The 17,572-nt window shown below is 52.8% G+C and overlaps 1 protein-coding gene across 1 annotated transcript in view; it reads left to right on the plus strand.

Annotated features, from left to right (window-relative positions):
- IUM83_01962 (uncharacterized protein) overlaps positions 1-2,360 on the plus strand; it is a gene marked incomplete at both ends in the record, with an annotated part of 30,134 nt that extends 27,774 nt beyond the window's left edge. The window contains one exon of the mRNA XM_067925857.1: positions 2,100-2,360. Within this exon, the coding sequence (XP_067800892.1) occupies positions 2,100-2,360 (261 nt within the window). The remainder of the gene's footprint in view (positions 1-2,099) is intronic.
- Between the last annotated feature and the right edge of the window lie 15,212 nt (positions 2,361-17,572).

Genomic DNA, 17,572 nt, shown 5'->3' on the forward strand with positions numbered 1-17,572 from the left:
GATTGGGTTTTGATTGCGGAGTGGAGTCACCGGACCGAGGTCTAACGGCATCGAGGCTTTGAGAGGAGAAGACCGAGGTCTCCTATTGGCTACTCACATTTACCGCGCCAGAGTGACAGAAAGCTAGTTAGTGACTGTGGGGCACGGCGGGTCCTAATAGATCCCCGCCGAGCCCTCCAGGTAGTCATAGTGGATACCCTTTTTTGCCTCCTATTAGGAATCCGGACTTAAGACGAAGGCTCGTCCGGTTGTAGGATTAGACCGAAGGCTCGGTCCATATTAGATATTTGTATAGACATTAGGGATTAGTTATAGTCGAGGCCTCACCGCCTCTAACTATTAAATCAGAGCAGAATATTCCCCCCAAGCCATCAGGGTCAAGTCCGTCTACGGTAAGTCTAGCTAGCTTAGCTGTAGGGTCTGGATACGCTCGGCCGACGCGGGGTATGTCTGCCGGTGAGCTTAAGGTACATTGACCGAGCGTTCGCCCTGGTAAGGCCAAGAGTGGATAGTGGCCGAGTGTTGGGAGGTAGAGAGTCCTCCCTGTACGTTTGTACGTTGACCTGGGTGCGTGGCGTGGCCCCCCAGTGTGTTTGACTCTTTGGCCGAGGTTTCACCTCGGCGCCCCTGTTAAAGGCCTTGACCGGCCCGGTACCCTTCCTTTCTGAGGGACCACAGTGGGTTTAGCGCGAAAGCGTTTATATTTACGCACCCCAGCCGTTGCTCGTGGCTGGCGGTGCCTGTGTGTGGGCTCTACCTACCTGACCGATACTTCAACACAAGGCATATTTCCAGCCCGGTGTAAGGGATCGGACCCGGTCTTCAGGTTTAATCCCAACAATCTTCGCCGACCTTTCGAGGGAAGCGTGTGTTGTTGGTAGGACTCGTCCCATTTGCCGAGGCTGAGGGACGAGGACTCGTAAAATCGTGAATTCCTACACGACACGTAGTTGCTGTTAACTCCGCCATACTTCTGTCGGAGAAGGCTGCGCAGCTTGTTTGGTGTAGCCGTTGGGAAGAAATGTGCTCTGTTGGCGAATAATGCACACAATTGGGTCAGTGGACGGGCAGCCTCGCTTGGACATGAACTTTAGACATACTTCTTTTCCATCTTGCTGGGGAAGCGGGGGATACGTGTCATTTGAATCTTTGTGGGCATTAGTGCGTTGTGAACTCGGCTGCCGTGATGGTGCGGAAGGCGTGTTCGCTGGGTCACGGGGCATATGACGAGCCAAAACGAATTGGTTCCTCTGTTCAGCCAAGGGCAGGCCGTGGCGTTCGACGTTGTTAGGCGTGAAAATGAGAGCTATCGAATATCTTGATGACGAATCTGTGTGGGTATCAATGGCCACCGCACTTCGATATCTTTAAAGCTGGGCATCAATCCACAGAACTAATGCGGGCAGCATGCTGCTTGGTCGCAGTTGACACGCCTTAAACTCCGTGACGAAACTGTAAAGAGTAGTCGCCAAATGTTGAGTCACGGAGTCACAGCGCGCAGAGCAGTACGTCTGAAAGTCATTAGCTCTGCGAGGATGTCTTCCCATGACGGCGGTTCTGGGGCCGGCATAAACGTTGCGGAAACTGATAATTCACTCATGTTGATGAAGGATTGTCGCTGCCGTCGAAGACGGAGCAGTTGGTCAATGTGAGTGAAGTGGAGAAACGAGAGTCCCCGACTTCCAAACTGAATATCATACGCTCGCGTAGCCACACCAGGGTAGGCCCACAACTCACCGCTGGACACCAAAGATTCCATGAACTCGACAGGGGACTTACCTGTGTGAGCTTCAGTGTTATCATCTCGTGGACTCGTCGTTGTTCAGCGAAAGGATCGAAACTATATTTGCCCCGTGTTGTCGAAGCCATTTCCGCTTCATTTGTGGTAGGTCGTTTTGCTGCATGCGCAACAAGGTGACATGGGAGCAAGTGAGGATTGTGCGTGCGGATCAGGTCGCGTATCTCGATTTCTGCCGTGGGCTCCTCAGACCGTTGAACGGTATTTGTCTCGTTTGCAGAAGCTGGTCTAGGGTGACACGTAGAGAGTGCTTCTCTCTGCTCATGATGCTGTGAGTGCTGCAGCCGGTTGTTGACTCCAGCCCGTGGTGGGCGTGAATTGGTACGAGGTGCTGAAAGAATACTTCTGGCAAGAAGAGATCCTCGTCGGCTGCTTCAACAACATCGTCTACCTCGAGAACGTCGAAGAAGGTCGACGAATTCGATTTGAGCCGCGATTCCTTATCGGTGGGTCGGACGAATTTGCATTGGGTCGCCGTACTTCGGGATTTAAAACATCACTGAAGGACGACCCGAACGATTCCGACAAGTGTCTAGGTACTGGTGTTTTGCCGTCCACATAGTACACGTAGTCTACAACGTGCTGCACCGAGAGGAATGGGTGTTTTCTGGTCTGAGAATCGACCCACTTGCAGACACGGTCGAATCCGGGGGACACATCAGGTAGAATTCTTGGACGAGCTGAACTAGTGTGAGCTGTTGTTGTGGCGCATTGGACAGGTTTCAGGAGCCTTCCCATGATAGCCTCATGAATGCTGCTAAGTTGGTCATACATCCAGCTATCGACTTGGAATCGATGGCACCCCATTACCATTGCCACCACAGGGTATACAGTGTTACAAACGGCATTGGCCCTTGTTTCAATCGGACCATTCATTGTGCTGAGTATTAAACGGTCGTCCGAGTAGCCCGTTACTTGACCGTAGCAGAACTGGTCTTCGCCCTTTATCCACACAGCTTGACTAAGCCACGTTCCCATCCTCTCTCCTCCAGCATCCGAGTCTGGTACTTTCCGCGTTAGAGCCTTCGTTCTCGACATCTTCCCGGTTTTTGTGTCATTGTCGACTCGATAGCGGCGGTAGCTGAGGTCCCTCTTGAGCTTTACACCTTGGCATACGCTGGAGAGTTGAGGGCACCTTCGACATCTTCGGGAAAGAGCAGAAGAAAAGAGCTACTGGGAAGGGTCGAAGCAGACATGGTGCGGCTGGGGCGTGTAGATGAGTTGGTGCTTGATCTAGGTTTAGCTGACGGTTTGGCAAGTGGAACGCCTTCTGCTTGGACTTGCCTACCGATCCCGGAAAAAATGCATTCCTTCGCATACCATCAGGAAACCGACTATGTCCCAATCTTCACAGGTTGTCTTTGTGCGGGGGTATTGTCGATGTTCAGCTCGACTTCAGCGACTACCGCTACAACAACAATCCGGTACCCGAGCTAAAATGCAACTGAAACGACGTTAAAGCACTGGCTGCTGACTTAAGTGATGCGAACAACCCGCTCTCGACGATTGCCCGTCGACTTAGACTTCGTCTGAACGATAAATTCAAGAGCTGGAAATTCGTTGCTGGTGGTTATGACTTTGACAAGCTGCCAGGTGATCTGTGATATGAAGGCCGTGAATCGCATGGTGACTGTGAACCTGCACCTGGCATACCTCGACGTGCTCATACTAACGGACTACCACAAGCAACACCGCAAACCCATTGATCTCCCTGCTAAGCTTTCACGTGATACCAAGCAGTTTTTGAAGTTTTATTTTTCTCCATGATGACGTGGTAATATCAGCAAAGTTTCGTTATGCAGTACTTAAGTGAGGTGCATTGCACTGCGTCGAAGAATCTTAGCAGAGATACTATCTGCCGTATCCTTATGTAAACCGCACCAGACGTAATAAACGGTAGCTCCAGCTTCAGCAAACCAGTTCTCTAGCAGTACCCATGCAACACCTAATCGGAACTTTGTCTGTCTCAAAGTAGTGTGAAAGAATTACTACTACATATATCGACTCAGACGGAAACTTTCCCCGTCGAAGCAATCTGTGACGACAAGGCGATGCAGTCACGAATCCCAATACCCACGATTGATCCTGGGATACTTCAACCTCGGATGTATGCACTCTTTGGCCATTGGCAGCATCACGTGATGAATTACCAAGCAATGTCTATGAGAAATTGGAGTCGTTTTAGATCAGAGTGATCCCCCCTGCTAACGCTGGATCTAGAATCCAGTACGTTTAGACAAAAAAAAAACAAGCACAGCCAAACGGACGAAGTGCCAATATAAAGCTTATGCATTTGTTGACCTTACGTGCAGGAGAGCACGACATATCTTCGCCGAAAAATGCAAAATGTGAAGAAAGCCAATTAACCACCACATTATGATGTTTGGCAAACGCCAGGGCATTCGGTTATTCTCAGAAAGACTTCTAGGAACGTTGACGGCTTGTAAAAGTCAAAATTTATTCACATGAAAACACTTTACGCTGCAATATTAAGGCCTAGACGACACACCGGCGACGTTCAGGCCACAAGTGAACGCGCACCAGAGCCGCCAGTCTAGCTCCCTCAGTTTTCAATTTACCAAGATATCAACCGCAAACACTAAGTAATCGGCCGAGATGAACTTCGTCTCCTCCATTGCTGTTATCCTCACAGTCGTGGTTGCCGTTTCAAATCCCGCCGAAGAGTAATGTCCGACAAAATATTGCGGCAGCGCCAGCTCCGGGAAAAACTCTCAGATCATGCAGTGATGCAACATACAGCGCGTTATGGAGTTTGACCACTGCTTCGAATTGAGTTGCTCGCGTAACACTCCCTGGCTATCGCAAGCATATGCTCAAAGATTATACTGAAGTATGACATCTTCAATGGCCTCCAGCTCCTATATTGCGCATGGAAATATTTGGTGGTAACGGAAAACAATGTGAAAACATGTACCGTACAAGTATTACAACCTTATACTTGTAATACATGTAGCTGGATACGGTGTAATAGTTAATACATGATCGACTTCCCAGCACGCTACACAGTCGTAAATTAGCATGAAACTGATGTTGGTGAACTTGTTTTTTTTTTTGCGGTTTGTGGTAAAGGTGTCGCACATGGTTCAGAGTATCCCGGACTCTCGGTTCTGGTGTCGTCGTCGGCGATATTGCAGCCGTTGGTGCCGGAGAGCACGGAGGCTCTCTGGTGCTTCTGTCGCTCAGCCAGGTGAACGAGCTGGGCGAGCCGCTAGACAGCACTGTGGTGTGGCCGAAGTACCGGTCCGTGAACGTGCAAGTTCACCGGCGCGGGGTGGCCGGTTCTGCGAGCAGCTTGGTGGTCGACGGAGAGTGATCGGAGATGCAGGAGCGTGTTGGCGTCAGTGTCGCAGGCGCGTCGAATGTGTCAGAGCGACGAGCGCGTCAGTGGCTGATTCGTCTGTTGTAGGTGCCTCCGTGCTGTCGTTCTCGGGGGGTTCGGTGAGTTTCTGGTGCTGGTATTCCGTAACAAGGGCAACTCCGAGCAAAGATGGAGATGACGCGTCCGTCGTCGGTCTCGTGATGGCGTCGTGACTTTGACCTCTCGGTGGAGCTGCTGGCGATGGTGTTCGCGAACGAGATGGTGTCGGTGAAGCTGAGTCGGGTGCTAAGTGGCACTGTGCTGGTGGTACGGAGCATGTCGCCTTCGCGCTGATGCAACATCGTGCTTCTAGTGCGCGCGTCGAGTAGCAGCAGTAGCAGCGACGAAGGTTTGTGGAAGATAGCCGGTGAGTTCCGTTCGAGCAATGTAAGCTGGCCAAGGACCACTCATGTGGTGTTAGCACCGCTAAACAGTTAAGTTGTAGACCACGTTGGTTCTCGCGAACTTGACGCCGGAGGAATTGGTGTCTTTGCGGACTGGCGTGGTGGTTTCAAGCGTGGTTCGGAGTTGGATTCGCGGTCTCTGGTGTCAGTGGCTGTGCTGCAGTTGGTCAAGGTGGAGGGCATCAATAACAAGGCGGTGGTGTCCAGGCTAATGGATGGTGTGATTTAAACTTCAATCAAGCAGGACAATTATCTTCTGTAATCGAGTTCCTGCTTGTTGATTGCAGAGAAAAAATTAGTGTTATCTAAACGCTGATAAGCTTCCACCAACTAAGGCTACTATCGCTCTGCGTGTTTCTTGTTGCAAAGTATTTTAGCCAAAAAGCGAAGCCAACGTGACCTTCTGGCCACGAAATCCCTGTAACTTCACCGACTCTTCGGGAAAGTTTCGATCGATACAGTGAGGTAATTCCAGTCTGATCGATTCGGGAACGATTTCGAACTCGTCGTTGTCATTGCCTTGATCGTCATCACTTGATTCGTGGCGTTCGTGCACTCCTGTTACAAGGCTGGGCTCAACTGTGGATGTAGTACCATGCGTTGCTTCGGAGCCAGCGTCAATTTCCTCGTCGTCGAATATCTCATCAAGAAATTCGCTCCATAGAGACAGTGTTTCAGCGCCGTCATTACCATCGCCGGGGCCCTCAGTATCCCTATCTTCATGCGTACTCACCAAGATATGCTGACCAGGTGAGGGTGTGGACAACGCTGCAGCGTCGAGAATGATAGTTCACTCCATGGGAGATGTCAGTAGCTTCTTTTTGGGGTTCTTGGATGCAGAAGCCTCCTTTTGTGCGCGTTAGCGAACGTGCTTGACAATTATGTGGAAAACAAGCGCCTTGCTTGCACTCATGCGGTTTCGCTTTGCTGTGTGTATCATGCCCAAGTCACTAAAAAGTCGTTCGCATGTCGCCATATTCACTGCTACAGATAGCATGTAACGGGGTTACACGTACAAGTGGCTGCAAGCCACTTGTGAATTTAACAGATAGGTTATCTGTTAAAAGTTTTGGATACTTCCTCACATTGGTGTAAGACACACCGATGGATACATTGAAGTCGACCACCACAGTGAGTGGTCCACACATACCCAAAAGATCCTATTGGTAGAAAGCAGCATCTTTCTACGAATCAGAGACATGCATATTAGCGGGGCTCTGACAGCCAGCCGCTGCCAACCCCTTTCATAGATGATGAACAGTTTAGCAGATTAGGAGGAAGATCAATTTACAAACAATACAGTTCTCATTTTACCTAATCTAAGCCACTTGGAATCCTATCTTACTTAACTTATATTTGTGTATTCAAATATAATTAACCTAAGTAATTACTAAGTACTTACGCTTCCTCATACACGTAGCGCGACGTGTAAGCTAAAGTAGTGAGTCAAGTTAGATCCACTACACCTGGTAGCACTTTGTAGTCCGTCCAACGACCGACTACGTGGCGTTCGTACAGGGTGTACGAACACGGAGCCGAGAACCACGTGAGCACGGAGGTGCCCATGGAGAGCTCCAACACGCCTGCAACGCATGTTGCACGCGCTGACTGCCCCCACCTGTCTGACCCAGAGTGGGAGGCCCTCCAACGACTGTCAACAGTCATTGGAAAAGCGGCGATAGCCACGATGCTGCGTACGCTATCGCCGACGGAGCAACATGGTGTTGCTCTGGGCTTCATCATGAAGGAGCAGCGTGACGCTGCTGCCTCAGTGACGGCGTCGTCAGGGACGACACCACGTGCTCAACCATTAAAGTTGAGCGTAAGCAATTACGTGGGAAGAGAGGGCGAGCCTCTCCTCCGATGGCTTGTCGAACTCGACACAGCCATAGCGGCTCGACGCATCGTCGACCCGCTGTCGAAGGTCGCGTTCGCCATGTCCTGCCTTGGCGGACGCGCAAGGAGTTGGGCGTATGGGCGCCGACTCTCCGATCCTACGTGCTTCAGCACGTACGAAGTGTTCAAAGAGGAGCTCAAACAAGCGTTTGAGCCCCCGCAAAACGAGTTCCGGTCGAGGGCGGAGTTCCTCGACCTTCAGCAGGGTAAGCATGACGTCCATGCTTACGCGCAGCGCGCGCGATATTTGGTATCAAATATCGTGACTAACCCGATTGACGAGGCGACCAAGGCCGCCACGTTCATGAAGGGGCTCAGAGATGGCCTGTGAAGACCTATCTCTTCCGAGAGTACCCGAGTACTCTCGAAGTTGCAATCACTCTTGCCATGCAAGAAGAGTTTAGCCTGCGGCAGGCTAAACTGCATGTGAACGTGCCGAGGCCGCAACCGCGCCCGGTAGCGAGGACGGGAGGTCCGGAGCCAATGGACCTCTCGAACGCAACAACTGCTGGTTACCAGCAGCAGGGAGGTAACGTGCGATGCTTCCGTTGCGGAAGGATCGGTCACTTTGCACGGGAGTGCACAGCTCCCATGCCCCCTGGAGGTGGCCGTCGTGGCGATGCTAGGCATCGCCGCGGACCAACAAAAAACGCGAACATCCAGTAGGCGCGGGGCGCCCTACTGGTAATGCCGTCGCGCGTGCCGACATCGGGCACGCGACACTGAGGACTGCAGCCCCCAGTGAGACTAGCTCTCACTGCAAGAAACAAGATGACAGGCCGAACCTAGTCATCTTGAAGGTTTACTCGAAGAGAGCGAGTGACTCTCTTCGAGCTTTGGTAGATTCCGGCGCGTCGAACAACTTTGTTCGACTACGAAGCCTGTCGAGACTTGACTTCGAGGAGGTAAATGTACCTCGAAGTCTTCTGGAGGTACGACTGGCAACAGGTGCCATCGTAAAGACCGAGAAGCGCGTCGTGAACGTGCGCTTCTCGTACAAACAACGAGTGTTTGTCGAACACTTTATCGTCCTGGACCTGGACGATAAGTTCGACGTAGTAATGGGCATGCCGTGGCTTGCACGGTATGATCCGGTCATAGACTGGAAGAAGCGCACGCTCGTGCGCTTCGGACGCGACAGCGGAACAGAGAGCGATGACCCTGTTACCGCGGCTCACCAGTCGAGACAGCGCTTTATGCTGCTGTCCCGGAGTGCCCAAGAAGTGCGCGAGGGCGCGCACAAGCGAGACCCACATCGGCAATGCTGCCGACGTCGGAAGAAAAAGATGTGTTGGTTCCGGGAACCAACACCCACGTTCAAGCGTGTAAGGGACAGTCCCTGACCCGAAGCGGTCAGGTCGACAACGACGCGTCGGCTCCGGGAGCCGACGCACCCTCGGTCATGAGGGGCTCCGCCAATGAATGGCGTCGAGGTGATGAAGGCGTGTCAACTCCGGGAGTTGACGCTGCAAACAGTGCGGACGGTTGCAAACCTCCCGTACTGACGCAATTTTATGCTGTCGTGCGCCCGGGCTTGATACCGCGCGCCCGCAGACAGGGTCTGCCGGCGAAGGAACACATTACCGTGCAACCTGGCTGCACGAAGGAACATGCGATCAAGCCGGGCTTGATACCGCGCGCAGCGGACAGGGTCCGCCGGCGAACAACTGTCCACGGCCGGGCCTGGACCAGAAGAACAACTGTGCGGAGCCCGGCTCCGCACAACAAGAAGACGGCGCACGCGGAAAACGCTGCGCAAGTCTCGGTCCGGGACCGAGACGCAACAAGAGCAGTCTGCTGGGCAGACTGCGGCGGTGACGCCGAATGTCAAGACGCTAAGCGTCTTGACGCGCACCGATACTGGATTCCAGTATCGTGAGATGGAACTCGCTAGCCCTCCGACGATGGCGTCGGAGTTGACGTCGCTTCCAGTCATGAGCTGGAAGCGCTTCACGCGCGACTTGCACGATGGACGCATCGAGCAAGTCTGCGTTCTTTCGGACAGCGAAAGAACGGAGAGCGAGAGCGAAGAGCTGAGGCAGCTCTTCATGGGAAGTACCACTGAGAGTGAAGACACTCTCAGTGCGAAGACGAAGCGAGAGCGCTTCGAGGAACAAGGTTGGGACTCGCTGAAGTCGAGTCCCTATTACGAATTGTTGAGGGAGTACAAAGACGTACTCCCGGAAGAGATTCCTGCGGAGCTTCCGCAGGATAAGGGCATTCAGCACGAGATTGATCTCGTGCCGGGCACGAAGTACTGTGTCACGCGGCAGTGGCCACTGCCGCGAGAGCAAGTGAAGGCGATCGACGACTTCTTTGAAAGTCGTCGCAAAGCAGGACAAGTGCGGGAATCAAAGTCCCCGCACAGTGCTCCGACGTTCTGTGTCAAAAAGCCACAGGGCGGATGGCGCATCGTTCATGCCTACAACAAGCTGAACGATGCGACGGTACCGGCGCAGACGCCGATACCACGAAAAGATGTTATCATCGATTCGATGGCCGGGAGCACCGTTTACAGTGCTCTCGACTTGCGAGATGGACTTTATCAAATCCTAATGCGTGAGAGCGATATCCCTCTCACGGCAGTGAGCACGCCAAGCGGCATGCTCTGGGAATGGCTAGTAATGCCACAGGGGCTTAAGAACGCCCCTGCAACTTTCAACAGGTGCGTAACGCACTTGTTGCGCTGGTGCGCGACTTCGCACCGAGCTACTACTTCGATGATGTATTCATCCACAGCCGGGCTGTGGACGGGAAGACCGACGTAGAGATGCACAGGGTGCATCTCCGGAAGCTACTTGAGCTTATGCGAAAGCATAAGCTCTACGCGAACCTGAAGAAGTGCATCTTCGGGGCGAGCGAGATACCGTCCTCGGGTGTCTCGTAGGGAAGAATGGTGTTCGCCCTGACCCGGAAAAGGTCAGAGTGATCAATGAATGGCCAACGCCTTCAAGTGTCAAGGAACTGAGGCAGTTCCTTGGCTTGGCCACGTACTTGTGCAAGTACGTGGAGGACTATGCGGGCAAGATCCGCCCGCTGTCACAGCTTCTCAAGAAGGAAGCTGTGTGGAATTGGACACCCGATTGCCAAAAGGCATTCGATGCAGTCAAGCGGGGCTTGACTGAGGCACCGAACTTGGCAGTAGCTGACCAAGATCGTCCATTTCACGTAGTATGTGCCACATCCGACTTTGCAATCGGATGCGCGTTGATGCAGCACGATCACGAGGGCCGTGATCGTGTCGTCTACTACCAATCGCGTCAGCTGAAGCCAGCTGAGCGCAACTATCCGGTGCATGACAAGGAACTCCTTGCCATGAAGTACGCACTCGCAAAGTTCCGAGTGTATTTGCTTGGAAGTAGACCATTTGTGGTCTACACCGACCATGCTTCACTGCGTACCGCAGTGAAGTCGCCACACATTTCACAAAGAATGGCGAGATGGCTCTCATTCTTTGCGGAGTATAACTTCCGGGTAGAATACAAACCCGGAAAACTGAATGTGGTGGCCGACGCGTTATCACGTCGGCCGGACTATGCAGAAGCTGTTGACGTCAATGTCATTGACGCCATGCGATCGAGCAAACCCACATCATCTCTGTTGGATGATGTGAAGGCCGCGTACGCGCACGACGCGGACGCGAAGCTCTTGCTGAACTATGGCACAGCGCCTTCTGACAAGTCCCGTCAGAAGCTGCCCAAGCACCTTCGTGCGCGTACACACCGCTTTCGTGTGCACGAAGGACTACTGCTTTACAATGCAGTCGACGACAACGCGGATCGCGTTGTCGTACCAAATGACCATGACCTGCGACTCAGGATCATGTACGAATATCATGATGCCCCGACTTCGGGACATCTCGGACGTGAGAAGACATACGTCCTTCTCACGCGCGACTTCTACTGGCACCACCAGTATAAGTGGGTGCGCAAGTACATTCGTGCTTGCGAGGTATGCCAACGCGTAAAGTCTGCGCCGTTTGCGCAGGCTCCATTGCAATCACTACCGACTCCGTCGGAGTGTTGGAAGTCCATGTCTTTGGACTTCATCTTTGGTCTTCCCCCGGATAGCGGAGGGAATATCGGTGTTGGGGTCTTCGTCGACCGCTTCAGCAAGATGGTACATCTTGCTGCGGTGCCGGCAGAAGTGACCGCGAAACAGACGGTCCATCTGTTCGTCGACATGTGTTCAAACACCATGGCATGCCGACCGACATCGTGTCGGACCGAGACCCACGCTTCACAGCGAACCTGTGGCAAGAAGTGTTTACACTTCTTGGGAGCCAACTTTCCATGTCGACTGCGGACCATCCGCAGACGGACGGCCAAACCGAACGCGTGAACCGCGTGCTCGTGGACATTCTGAAGAGCTACGCTCACTCGTTCCAATACTGGAGCGAGTGTTTGTCGATGGCGGAATTCGCCATCAACAACTCGGTGCATGCCTCGACCGGGCATACACCGTTCTACGTGAATGCCATGCGGCATCCCCGTCTGCCGAGATTACTCGGAGTGGTGGCTCCCACCGTAAGTGGGGGGGGATCTACGACTGCAAAACAGCAGCCGCAGAAAACCGCTGACACTTGCACAGTGTCAGCCGCGACAACAAGGAACAAGACAACCAGGTCTGCGCGGGGCGCAGACTCCTCCACCAACAAGGCCAACGACCACGGGTCTGCGCAGGGCGCAGACACCGCAAAGAACCACGCAGAGGCCGGGCCTCTAGCGGAGAGCGAGCTGAATGACTTCAGCTCGGATGCAATCAGTTTCATCACCAAAAGACAAGCCGTAATTCGGTTTGTCCAAGACACAATAGCAGCTTCTGTTGATCAACAGAAGCTGAACGCAGACAATGCGGGCATAGGCAACACAAATGAATTTAAAGTTGGTTCATTAGATTTGTTAGCTACACAAAACCTGCCTAGACATGCGGTTTCGGATTTCGGAGCAAACAAGCTTGCTCCGCGCTTCATCGGGCCGTTCACTGTGTCGGCACGGCACGGCAACGCATACACGCTAGACACACCGTCTAGCATGCGCCTCCATCCGACCTTTTACGTCGGACGGCTGAAGCCATACCTGCAGCACGAGCCATCTAGCTCGGCTGACCCGAAGCCTCGGCAGGAGCCGAGGCAGAAGCGGAGGACTTGGCCTCGGCGACGAGCAGCCTCTCCTCCAGCGCGCGGACGCGCTGGAGCAACCCCTTCATCTGGGTCCCCAGCTCGACCTGGATGATCGAGGCGGTCTGCGAGACCGCCGCGACTTGGGCCTTCTGGTTCGCCAGCTCCTGTTTCAGGGCGGCGAACTCAGCGCCCTGCAGACGCTCCACGGCGGTCACCCGGTCGTGGAGAGGCGCATACTGATCAGCCCGGGGCTGATCATACCCGGGGCGTGTTCCCACCCCCGCCACCGCCGATCCGTGACGCCCGCGGCTCAACCCGCTGGATTGTTGAGCGGATTGTTGACCATAGTATCCCGAAAACGAACCCTCAAGGGGCTCGTTTTCGTATTCGTTGGAGAGGATTTCCTCCCCATCAAGATACATGGGAGCCGCGGAACGTCTTGCTGGAGGACGTTCCGGAAATGGTGAAGGCGTACGAGGAGCAGTACGCACTGGTGCAGCGGAAGTAATACGAGCGCTGCGATCATCGCCAGCGCCCGAACCCTCACGTGCTAAGAACTTAGCACGGAGCTCTTTGAGACTCTCGGGCACACGGAATGACGTGTACCCGTTCAGGTCGCGGTCGCTCAAGCGGACCGCGCCTGGGAAGCACTTCGCGCACTGAAAGCCCTCGGGCACAGCGCACGGCACATTTGCCTCCTCAGCAGCAACATGAAGTTGCTCCAGCTTTCCACGCTTCGAGTACGTCTCGAAGCGATCACGCGCTTGCTTAATCCGATCACGGTAAGCACTCGGCCTCTTGTTGAAGTTTTCAACAAAGGCGTTCCAGCTTTGACAAAGTGCCTACCATTCGGGCACTTTGCTGCGAGAAGATGTCTTCTTGCTTTGAAACCATCGGAGCTCATGAAAGAGTCCGATGTAGTAATCGCGCCTTTGATGCGTTTCCGCATCAAAGTGCAGCTCGGCAGCCACAGCATCATCTTTGATGGCGCTGCATACGTACAGCGGCACCTCATTCGGAGGTACCGAGTTCCCATACCGGTCCGTAATCTCGGACGCGAACGGCATCCACGGATCGCGCGCTGCAGGCGCAGCGCGCGGAGAGCCCTGAGCTTTGGCATCACGCGCTGCAGCAGCAGCACGCGGAGTACTGAGAGCCCCAGCGGAAGCGAGTGGGGTATCGCTCTCAGTTCGCGAACACTTCGAGCTCGAAGCGTCCGATTCGTACCCTTCACGCGGGCGAATGTTCTTGGCATGAGGGTCGAGCGATTCGCTCGACACTGAGTCTTTGCGCTTTGAGGGCGAGCCCTCCTCGCCCTCCATATCTTCATCGTCGTCGTCGAAGTCGACGACGTCGCCGTACTTCGCCTTCTGGCGTTCGAAGTAGTCGTCGATGGAGAGATGACTCCCCACCGACTTCGAAGACTTCTTCTGAGGCGCTCATCGTTGAATGAGCGCGGATTTCTTCTCCAAACGCGGAGAATTGACGAATGGTCAATTCCGAAGATTGACGTGCGGAGACCCCGCGCGTCTAACCTTAAGGGGGGGGATGGTGCAACGGGGTTACACGTACAAGTGGCTGCAAGCCACTTGTGAATTTAACAGATAGGCTATCTGTTAAAAGTTTTGGATACTTCCTCACATTGGTGTAAGACACACCGATGGATACATTGAAGTCGACCACCACAGTGAGTGGTCCACACATACCCAAAAGATCCTATTGGTAGAAAGCAGCATCTTTCTACGAATCAGAGACATGCATATTAGCGGGGCTCTGACAGCCAGCCGCTGCCAACCCCTTTCATAGATGATGAACAGTTTAGCAGATTAGGAGGAAGATCAATTTACAAACAATACAGTTCTCATTTTACCTAATCTAAGCCACTTGGAGTCCTATCTTACTTAACTTATATTTGTGTATTCAAATATAATTAACCTAAGTAATTACTAAGTACTTACGCTTCCTCATACACGTTGCGCAACGTGTAAGCTAAAGTAGTGAGTCAAGTTAGACCCACTACATAGCACCCGCATTGCCAGCTGCGGAAGCAGACTATTCGGACGTTCGTTCATAACATGCTCCCAATGCTCCCACGGGCAATCGACAAATTCAGTCGATTTCGTTCGGGTGAACCTCCCATTCATCCATGACAACATGCCACGCCTTATATCTCTAATATCTTCGGTATTGAACAACCGACGGTAGTAGTAGATCGCAATCTTACACAGGGCGCCAATCCCTGATACAGAAGTATTGGGTAGTTCTCGCGCTAAGTTCACATAATCCGGATGTAAAGCAAAGCCTAACATGAACAATGGCTGCTCGATCTGTGCCCAGCGATGCTCGACGCACTCCAGTAATTCATCACGGCGTACAAGGTGTTGCTGAAAGCCGTTGTGTATATCACGCAAAGAGATAACAACGTCACCAACCGTATTCTGGTCGCGCTGTAAGCGGTACGACGCGTACGATAGTGGAGCGACAATAGCCTAAAATTCTTTGAGTTCATCCCAGAACACTTCTTCACCAGAGACCGGAGATGCTCTGGGAAATCACCGCCGTTTCTGTGTTGGCGGAACAGGAGTTGGAGAGCTGACTGCATCCGCAACAAGGACGCAAATCATCCTTGCCTGGAATTCCACCTCGTTTCACAAAGTGTGCGCAGTCCGAAGTTCTTTCCGTATACACGCTGCATCAATTTTCGTGCCCTCGGCAACCATTTTGACGATGATGCGTTTAATATTTTGACGGCAGTTGCTGCTTGCTCTGCTACATCGCGAAATGAAGATCGTAAAACAGCCTTCACAAGGTTGTTCACGTCATGCGCGAAGCAAAACACAACACAATCTGACGCCACCGAAGAGCCAATATGCGGCGAGCGTGCCCACATTGTCCCGCGTTACCAGTGACGATTGCTCCAACACGCCACTTCTCTTTCTGTGCTTGCAGGAGGACTTGTTCAAGTTGCGCGGCTATAGCTACTCCATGGCATTCGTCTCCAGCAGGTATAATTCCGTACGTAAGCATTACCCCGAAAAGGGCAAGTTGGCAGCCAAGTAAGTGGTCTTTGGTGATATTTTGCCATACATCTGACAGAAGGTTGACCCAGCCCTTTGTTCTCTGCTCCATGGACTTGAGCGCTTCAGTATCGGCTGTTTTGCACCAACGAGCATGTTCTTTTACGATACGGCCGCCTAAACCTCGCCGGAAAGGAAGCGTTTCTGTCACTCCAGGGCTCAACAGCTCTACAAATCGTAGAAATGAAGCCTGCTCTATAAAGCGATCGGCCAGATGATTGTCGGCTTGAAGTTCAATAAGAGCGCGTTTAATCTGCTTTATCTCGCTCCGTGAAAACTTGCGTTTGCGTGTGTTCTGAGTCTTTATCTTCTTTGCGGGTGGTGATTTTCGTCGCTTCAACTCGGACGACGGTCGCTTTTCAAGTACCAAAGAACGACTTGCGCGCGTTAAATCTTGGTCCCTTGAAATAGCGCTCATTTGCTGCGTCGCGCCTCTCTGCGACTTCGTTCGAGAAGCGACAGATGAGGGCGTTGCTGGAAGTGCAGATGCTGGACTTGCCTCTTGCGGTGTCGCGAAGGTTGTACCCGTTGGGGTAGCCATTGACGGTGGAGAGAACAGCGATGCGGGAGGAAGCAAAGACGCATTATAGTGAGCGCACGTGGCGAGGTGACTCGCGTAGTTTCGTGACCTGCCGATGATCACCTTCAGTGGGCTGGTGAGGGGGTCGTCCTCGTGCGCAGTGATGCAGAATGTGCACTCTCTATTGGAGTAGCCTCCTGGTGCCTTCCCAAGATCTTTCTTCCCTTTAAAGGGTCTGGCCTGCAGTCCTGGGGGGCGTCCACCGCGCGAAGCCATTGGCTTGGTGCTCGAACTCTACTTTTTTTAATCTGAGGCTAGAAATCGGCCAAAACCGGCCTGGCCCGGCCATGGCCGAAGTGCATGGCAAAACTACGCTTCGGCCATTGATTGGCCGAATGGTTAAGTCCCTGCTGCCAACACTACCCAAACGATGCAGTGCAACGTCTTCAGCTGGTGCAATTTCGCGGCTGTAACGGAGTGCAATGCTTCCGTTGAATACGATCTGGTCGCACTGGTTTATGCAGTGTTTGTGCCCAAGTCGTCGTTATGAAGTCTTGTTGTTTACTTATGTTTACTAGCCTAAATGAAGGACCACAAGAGCGTGGCTGGCGTAGCAGACTTTTAATATATCAATTCACCCTTCAAATTTCCATCGTGAGTGCTAGTACCATTACAGCGGCCAATCGCTTGGCAGAATTTGCACCATGCCTCGGTAATTTCTCCATCGACTTGAACTCAAAGGCTGAAGACCAACCTCAGCCTCATGTTTGGGGTCCATTTTTGTGGCTGCTCCAGAGGGGTGGTTTTAGACTGCATAGGGTAGTGTTAAGAAGAAGGAGAAGAAGAATGAAGTTGATTAACTGGGAGGTAGACTTGTTGTAGTGCTGACAAAGCGAAAACTAAATCAAACCTAAGACTGAGGTATCCACACACGCGTAATTGCGAGTTGAACGTAGTTCAGGGAACCCAGGCGGTGCAAAACTGTCGTGATCTCGTCACTATCAAGATTGAACTCGGTTGATCGGCGATAGAGGTTCAGGTAGTGTTGCTGAAATGAGCAGAATTCTCTTGAATTTGTTTGCGCCGCTCGCTGGTTTTGAATCAAATCTTTTGCGTTATCTTCTGCGTTTGGCGCAGGCAAATTCTTAAGGCACTCATTGCTGCACCCAACTCGTGCACATGGGACGGGACAGGATGGAGTTACGACACCCAAGCAGCACCCATCCCAACCCAGTTGTGACCGTTTGGCACCCATTCTGTGCCCACTACAGCACCCAACTCGTGAGAGCCGGCGTAAAAGTTATACACTATACGCGTATATCCGGAAGGTTTAAAAGAGCCGGAGCGGCATGGCATTGATAAATGGCGGCAGCCAG

The sequence above is a fragment of the Phytophthora cinnamomi genome (genome assembly GCF_018691715.1).
Source record: "Phytophthora cinnamomi strain GKB4 chromosome Unknown Contig0, whole genome shotgun sequence".
NCBI classification, from domain to species: Eukaryota; Oomycota; class Peronosporomycetes; order Peronosporales; family Peronosporaceae; genus Phytophthora; species Phytophthora cinnamomi.